The 8,941-nt window shown below is 38.2% G+C and overlaps 1 protein-coding gene across 1 annotated transcript; it reads right to left on the bottom strand.

The window, feature by feature from the left end:
• Positions 1-3,340, bottom strand: LOC105059441 (COBRA-like protein 1). Its single transcript, XM_010942735.4, has 6 exons — positions 3,158-3,340; positions 2,977-3,056; positions 1,881-2,334; positions 1,596-1,755; positions 1,090-1,343; positions 1-459 (listed from the first exon to the last, which is right to left on the bottom strand). The coding sequence occupies exons 1-6, from the start codon at positions 3,255-3,257 to the stop codon at positions 173-175; spliced, it is 1,335 nt and encodes a 444-aa protein (XP_010941037.2). The 5' UTR covers positions 3,258-3,340; the 3' UTR covers positions 1-172.
• Positions 3,341-8,941: the final 5,601 nt, after the last annotated feature.

Genomic DNA, 8,941 nt, shown 5'->3' with positions numbered 1-8,941 from the left:
AAAAAATTTAACTTCTTATTCAAATTGATAAAAGGTTAGCAGTACAAAGATGAGATATTATTGCATGCATGCATGCATGCATGTAGAGATACATTTTTTATTGTAGGTTAACAACGTTTAAGACATCTAAACATGCAGTTCTTTTATTAATACAAAGCCAGCTTTAAAATTTCTAATGGAAGAGAAGAATCAAGAAGGATAGAATGAAGATAAGATAGCAAGCATTTGAGGGACGGGAACTAGTGTTTGGCAGTCTTGGAAAGTCATCTGGCATTGGCATTTCACAGATTTCTGCATTAAAGTAGACTCTTCGAGGGAAAGCCCAGCCATTCCTCAATGTGAATGACTCAGGATCCTTATGCATCACCATCTCTGTCATGACCGAGCCAGGTTCCTTGTCGCCAGCCTGCAGAAGCTCCTTGTTGTAGTACTCTAGACCCCAAAAAATGGCTGCCTCATCTGCATTATTTAAGCTCATGTTATTTATTTATTTTTTTTTGGTAGGAATCAGTTCTTTCCTAAAAAACTTGATGATCATAGCCAAAGAGCTTTTCTCTTGAAGGCTGAAACCAAAAAGGCACTGCACTTGACAGAAATTAAATTTCCATAAACTTGGGAAAGATCTTCAGAGGTTGAAACAAAGAATCTCCTCCAAATGGAGGAGGGGTGCAACCAAGGGCTGGAACTTAGATTGTGCTACAGAATGGCAATGCCAGGTGACAGTAATTGCCAAAATCAGAAGCAGGAAAAGATAGAAGAGAAGATATTACAAAATTATGGAGCCAAAAAGAATTTGCTAAGGTATCACTGCAATTTTGTTTTTAAAAAAAAAATCCAAAATTCCTAGGTATTTTGTGACTGTTAAAATGTACTGCAAATTTGGAATCAATACTAAGTGGAGTTCTATTTGTTAGTGCTTTATTTGTTCTATTTATTCTGTTTATATTGTACTCTCTCTTTCAGCATTAAGAGAGCACTCAATCTGGTCCTGAGAGTCAGGCACCAACAAAATCAGCAAATATTTTGCAGCCTTTAGTTCCCCTCTTAGATGTCTAGTTGCAAAGAAAGAGCTAAATAGACAAGGAGTACCCATGTTCCCCACGGTAGCAAGTCCGGTAGAGTTGAAGCTGTGAGACAGAGTACGCTGGCCGAAAGCGGGGTGCTGAATTACCAAGTTCCAGTTAGAGAACTTGGAAGCAAAGTTGTAGTTCGACACCGTCACCTTCACTTTCCAGTAATCTATATAATTAGATTTCACATGCCAATGAACTCGGACTGGACACATGTGATCACTGCAGCCCACCGAGTTATCGTCTCCTGGCAATCGTTTCATCTCGCTGTCTCTGCATCAGAGATTGAAGTAAGAAGTGCATCAGCTAGCAGGAATCAAAGTTAATTAGTGCCATGATCGATAAAGATGGAGCACCATGCATCTTAGCAAATTTTTCTAAGGAACAGTGTTGCATGCTCAAAGGATACTGGTGCTAACATTTTCTTCATTCTTTGCCTGTCATGATTAAATCGATCCATCGCAACAATGGTATCGAGATCAGCAAATTAAACGATGAACTACCACTGGAAACAAATAAACACACCCGACACATGTTGGTCTTTCGTTGCCTGAAGCCTGGCAGCCACAGCTGCAGACTGAGCAGGGCGTGATTTTGGGGTTGTAGAATGTCGACAGTGAGACGCAACAAGCCGGTGCGTTGTTCGCCACGAATGAAGAGTAGGTGCATGCCGATTTCCATGTCTCTGCAACCAGTTAGAGTTTCTCCATTAGTCCTCCAAGAGGGTTGTTCACAACAAGCTAACTAGATGAAAGGCAATCAGAAAAAATTCTATGTTTGAATTATGGATCTTCTGTCTAGAAGTCTCACTGAAAGCCTGCTCTTCTCTTCTCCCTTCGACAACTGAGAACACTGTAGGAGTATGCACCTCAAATGGACCACAAGTGTAGCCTGAGCCTGGTGCTAGGAATGTGAGGTTCTGGGGCTTCTGGGGTGCTGCCTTTGGATCGAGGCCTCCTACAACCATGATAAAAGATGAGAAGGAAGTAGACTGGTCGATGGCCCAAGCCGAGAGAATGCCGCTGTGGCAACAATTAGCTGTCCGGTTTTCAGGCGCCGCATCCGGCGTGAGATCGATGATGACTGGATCTCTCTTGCAGCAATGAAGTGTACGGTATTTATATCTGGAGCAGTCGCCTTGCTGGGTGGCAAGAGCACCAGCCATGGACTCGATGACCTCTTGCTCAGCCCATGTCCATCCTAGACTCCAGCCAGGAATCTCAACATGCCGGTATTGGTAGTAGTTTTGGATAGTTACTCTTGCCTGTAAAGTAGATCACCAAGGCATTGTTACAAGAGATGTTCTTTATCTGTAGCTATTAACATTTGCATCCCTGCAGGTGTTACCACGATTTTAAATCCCATCAGATGGAGGGATCCTGGTTTCTCTCTCTCTCTCTCTCTCTCTCTCTCTCTATAGAAAGAGATGTTCTGCTATCCTGTCTCAATCAGTTCTTATCATTTATCTCGATAGATATTCTCCATCTCTCATACTTTTTTTTTCATTCTTTTCTTTTTTTTTCTATCTTCTTTTTTTTTTTTCTTTCCTTATCCCTTCCTCCTTTTTTTTTTTTCCCCCTTTTTCTTCTTATTTATTGTTTCTTTCTTTTTCTTTTCCCTTAATTTCTCTCTCTCTTACATTTATTTTTTTTTTATTTTTGTTTCCTTTCATTTTTTTTTTTCATGTTTCTTTCTCTTCTTTTTTTCTTCTTCCTGAGTGGATGGATTTTGGAGTTCTGATTACGTCCTAATCCCATTTTCTCATTGAAACGGGACAGGATCGCCATGATGCCCCTTATCCCACCGAGATATAAAACTTTGTTGTTACTAAGAAATCCAATAATTGAGAAAATTCTTATGTAATATCAGTTTGTTGTGGGAATCTAATGGGTTGGATGATCATTACCATATATCCCTCCTGTGTCCACTGAAAGATGTCAAATGTAACTGTGATGTTTCCATTGGGATCCAAAGGGTCATAACAATCTGGAAAAGAGGTTTCCACCGAGAGAATAAGTGGGATGGCAAAAGAATTGTTCGACAAGCCAAGAGAAGGCAAACAGAAAGATAGAAATAAGATGCATTACCTGCTAGATTCCATGATTCCACCAACAATAATATCAGCACAAGAGCCTCTTTGTGTGGAATGAGAAGCTCCATAATTCTGGGTCTAGCTTGTTCCTCCATCTCGAGGTAGAATATTTGGATAAGTAGCAGATGATAAAATGGAAGACTGGAGACTGGACTGGCCGGTTCAAACAAATAAGAGCTACCACAGCTGACAAAAAGATGGAGGGATTAGCAAAGGCATGCATGTCTGGAAACCTTAGAAAGGAAACAAAGGAGCAGCTTTGGGGGTGTCAAATGGACAGAAGCAGACGAAATCCCCAGGGCCTTGGTATATGGAGGTTCTAGCCAAGCATAATACCTTTCTACTAACAGGATCAGGATGTTGGCATGCAAACAAAGAATTTAATGCTACAAAAAATATGAGTGTTTAAGTATTATCAGAAATATAAGAACCATTATGAAATAAATATTATTTAAAGAAACATCTGGCCAAGTGTAATTAAATAAGTGTAGATTAAGCAAAAATAAACAGTGCAAGTCTATCTGAATCCAAAAGCTCTGACAAACAAACAAATACTAAAAAGGTACATAAAATAGAGCATACATGTTAGCCCACCATAAAGTATTGGTTTCAATATTGAGACTTGGTCGCATGCTCGATATGCTAGCCAACTAAGCTATAGTCTCAAAGATTAATTTGAGCGGTTATCGTCAAATTAGAATTAGGCCAGAAGACGAATAGAAGATGATATCCAGGACAAAAGATATAAGTGGCAAGTGATGCATTTTAGTCTGATCAAAGCACCAAACACATTTGTGCATATCATGAAACAAGTTCTAGAGCCATTCATAGGCAAGTTTATCATTGTTTACTTTGACAACATCCTTGTATATAGCAAAACATCGAAGGAGCACCTAGACCGCCATCGGCTAGTCATGAGGACATTGAGGTGAGAGAAGCTATATGAACCTAAAGAAGTGCATCTAGATGCAGCCTAAAGTTATCTTCTAAGGGTTTGTTATCTCCGTTAATGACATCAAAGTTGATTTGCCTAAAAGTGCCAACTTCTACTAATATTCATGAACTCAGAAGCTTCCATGGGTTGGCTATCTTCTTCCATCATTGCATCTACAACTGAAATAGCATGATGGCTTCAATCATCGAGCGAATGAAGAAAGGATCATTCAAAACTGGACCAAGGGCATTGGTTGAGCATTTGAAGACATCAAGCAGAGCATGACAGAAGTAACTAATCCTACACCTACCTGATTTTAAGATGTTCGAGATATCTAGTGATGCCTCTCATGTAGGGATTGTGGAGTCTTTAGCCGGGAAGGACATTTGGCAGCTTATTTTAGTGAGAAGATCAACAATGCCAAATGACACCACTCCATTTATGAAATTGAATTCCAAGTTGTGGTCTAAACTCTAAAACACTAGATGTACTATCTCATCCATTGAGAATTTGTTCTATATTCTGTTCACGAAGCTCTTAGATACCTGAACTCCCAGCTAAAGCTCAACTCTAGATATGCTGAAATGGAGCAATTTTTTTCCAAGGATACACCTTCAGTTTGATCCACACAGCATGAATTGAAAATAAGATTGTTGATGCCCTCGGTCAACGAGCTTGTCTATTAGTGCAGATGATAGCCTAAGTCACAGGATTTGACCAACTCAAGTAATTGAACCAAGGCGATCCTAACTTTAATTGCAAAGTACTTAAAGATGGTGAAGGCCGAAAGATACCCACTACGAGAAGGGTACTTGTTTGAAGGTAACCAGCCATGTATACCTAAACTTCGATGTGTGATCAAATCATCCAGTAGCTGCAAACAGGAGACTTAGTTGGGCACTTCGACGGAGACAAACACACACATTTGCAGAAGAGTGGTTCTACCGGCCAAGTATGAAGAATGACGTGGAAAAGCATCCAATGGTGTCTCATCTACCAGATTACCAAGTCCCATATGTCATTGTCAGCACTGGACCTTCCGCTTCTTTCCTAGTCCTCTAATGTTCTTGGGGAGACCTAAGCATAAGTTTTGTCCTAATGTTATTCAAAACAGGAGGATCTAATTCCATATCCTGAATGTTCCTGGGGAGACCTAAGCATAAGTTTTGTCCTAATGTTACTCAAGACAGGAGGATCTAATTCCATATCCTGAATGTTCTTGGGGAGACCTGAGCATAAGTTTTGTCCTAATGCTACTCAAGAGAGGAGGATCTAATCCCATATACATGGTGGTGGATATATTTTTCAAGATGAGCCACTCCTCTTATAAGCAAACTACTGATGCTTCATGTTGTAGTATAGGTGAGAGAACATCATTAATCGCATATTGGTTGTGAGTCAAGAAGAATTCTGACTTATATGGGATGGAATCTTCTTTCTCCCGTAAGATATTTTTTAAAGGATAAAATCATGAAGCCCATTGGTCAGAGTGGACAATACCTCATGTATCGAGCCATGAGCTCTTAACCACAATAATGGCACCCCAAGTAAGGGACCATCCCTATAACTATGAGGCTTCTCTCATCTATACATCTGTGATTGAGGGACTATTCTCACGTGAGATGCCTTTTAAATGATAAAATTGTGAGGCTCCGTGTATGCAGGAGCGGAGACCGACCCATCTTGTCCGAGCCACGAGCCCTTGATCGCAATACTTCATATATTATTACAGTTTTTGAAATAAGTAACTCGCCTGCATCAAATCCCAAAGGCTATACTATCAAATGGATGTCAAGTTCACCAACCACTTTTGGAAGATACCATGAGCCAAGTTAGGCACTGAGCTCTAATGCTCAAATGCCTTTCGACCTCAAATTGATGGACAAATTAAAGTAGTCGATCGTAGTCTATTTGGTATTCAATTCTACCTTAGCCCAAATTTGCATACAATGGTAACATTAATGGCTCGATAGGACAATCACCATATGAGACTGGTAGAACCAACACTTGATAGACATTTGACCTGGAATCTCTACAATATCAGCTAGATTTCTATCAAAGAGAATCTTTCTTAGCCAACGGTATGATTAAGTCACAAAAAAGATTGTTGAAAGCAATAAAACTTACGAGGGCAATGCGAATCAAAGGTGTAAGAGCATTTACTTCCAGCCAAAAACAAGGCTCTCATCTGTCATTAGCTAGAATTACATTCGCCCAGATCCATTAGCAAGTTGTAGCCAAAATACCTCAGACCGTATCAAATTATTAAGCATGTGGGAGAGAATTCATGTGCTTGATCTGGTAGAAAATATTTGCTTCAATGTTGTCTTCAACTTTTTACAAACCTCATGCCATATTTTGAAGGCCAAGAAATAGTTAATGTGGTGTATTATCTGCAAGTATCATTGTTGTAAGATTATCTATTAATCAGTATAAAATCCGAAATAACAATAAGCAATCACATAAGAAAATAAAATATAATGATTTACATGGTTCAGCTTTTGGCTTACGTCCATGGGTGAAGATGGAGAGAGATTCCATTATATCAAAAGATGAAGTATAAAAAATATATGACGGCTCAACTAACAAAAGATTTAATTATAATATATAGCTACCAAATACTAAAACAACAAAAAAAAGATCAAAATATCTAAACGAGCCAACTAAAGCCCAAAAATAATAGTCAGAGATAAATTGGATTATACCAAAATTCAAGCCACACTCAACAATCACCCCTTCAGAAAAAAAAGAAGAAACAAGAAATAATTAATGCGGTGTATAATCTGCAAGTATCATTATTGCAAGATTACCTATTAATCAATATGAAATCCGAAATAACAATAAGCAAGCACATATAGAAAATAAAATACAATGATTTATGTGGTTCAGTTTTGGCTTACGTCCATAGATGAAGATGGAGAGAGATTCTATTATATCAAAAGATAAAGTACAAAGAGTGTACGAGGACTCAACTAACCAAAGACTTAATTATAATATAAAATTATTAAATCTTAAAATAGCGAGAAAAGATCAAAAATACCTAAACGGGCCAACTAAAGTCCAAAAACGGTAGGCCCCACACTATTGCTACTTTGCTAGGACCAACAGTAGGCTCTGAGCTTGGGACTGGAGGCCCAAGTTCTCCACTATAACTACAGACCTCATAAAAAATTCATTGGTCATCTCTTCAAAATAGTCGGATATAAACTAGATCATACCAAAATTCAATCTACACTCAACAATCACCACTTCAGAAGAAGAAGAAGAAACAAGAAATGAAGATCATCCTTGATGATGGAATTGTGTGGGCTTGAAGTAAATCCTATCAAAAGTTTTTAGTCAAACTTGACAAAATCCTTCTGATGATCATTAGGATCCATTTGATCGTTATCGTCAGCAAGAACTCCAGAAGGATCTGACGGCAGTGGCTTCTGGATATCCTTCCAGAAGCCGGATTAAGTATCCTAATCCAAGACCAACTCAACTTGATTTGATGGCAGGCCGTGCACTTTTTCAAGACCAAGCATTCGAGTTGGAGCCAGGGAACCAGGGAAATCTGATGGCATCTGAATCATTTTTAAAAGTCAACTGAGGAGCTATCCTAACAAATCCAATGACAGGCCTCCTGCCATCAGAATGTGATTTCTTCTAGATTCTCCCTTTTGGTTGGAATCTTTTGTTTTAGTTGGTTGAGAATTTTAGTTTTTGAATTTTGAGCTCTGAGGATACTCACTCATCCATATCATTAATTGTAAGGGATTCTAGGACTAGATGTACCCCCATGTACCCTAGTTTCAGCACAAAATCAATCTTCTTGTGTGCATGCTGATTCATGGTTGCTCCTATCTTGTCTCTGTAGGACACTGGACTACACAGCTCTAATAGATTCTTGGGCACCCAGTATATTCTAGGCATCGGGGGCACCAAGTTTGGTGGATTCTGGTTGAGCCATCCATGATAAGCTAGCTCGACCAAGATCACTTAAGATTTAAATGTGGGAGGGAATGGTTGAAAGTAAGGAAGAAACTACCGGATAATTTCTCCTTCTCCTTCTTTTATTGCTTGAGTTTTTCTTAACTTATTCACATCTAAAATCTCTCTTTAGAAAAATTGAAGTGCTCTAAAGCGAGAAACAACAAATAGTTAACTCTCTTTCATTTTATTCTTGCATCAAAAATATTTGCAATGCAAAATTTTACGTGTTTTCCATTATGATTACACATCCGATCTAGAGTGCATTTCAGAAATAAAAAAACACATGATTCAACTCCTCAAATGATTAGAAAGAATTCTTCTTTGAAACATATATGAGATATGATATGATATGCATAGAAGAAATCACAACAAATTTTTTCTTATAAAAGATACAACAATGTGCGCTTTATAGAGGATAAAGTTTTATTGGCAGAAAGATCTTAGTGAAAGTAGCATGAAAGATAATTAAACTGATATTAATATTTTAATGGTTAACAACTTATACATATGAAAAGTAGAGTAAGAAATATACCTTCGTATGTGTCTCTTCGAGATATTCTTTGGGAGATGATCGGTAGATTAAGTCATTTTTTATGTTGCTGAGCATACTATGATCAATGCGATAGCTTGGGTCACTTTTTATATTACTGAATATATCAGAGACTGATCTGATGATAAGGTAAGATATTCCAACAGATTTTATAAAAATTTTTATTTTTTGATTTTATGAATTGTATTCATGAGAATCGGATGATCATGTGCCGATACCAATATATATATTAACAAGAATAATCTTATATAGAGGTCTTACGGAGCTCTACGAAATATTATAATCAAAACCAAATTATGATAATGCCCTTTGGGCTAGGA

Source organism: Elaeis guineensis, chromosome 16, assembly GCF_000442705.2.
Source record: "Elaeis guineensis isolate ETL-2024a chromosome 16, EG11, whole genome shotgun sequence".
Taxonomy (NCBI): domain Eukaryota; kingdom Viridiplantae; phylum Streptophyta; class Magnoliopsida; order Arecales; family Arecaceae; genus Elaeis; species Elaeis guineensis.
This window is presented reverse-complemented; position numbering and strand designations above follow the sequence as displayed.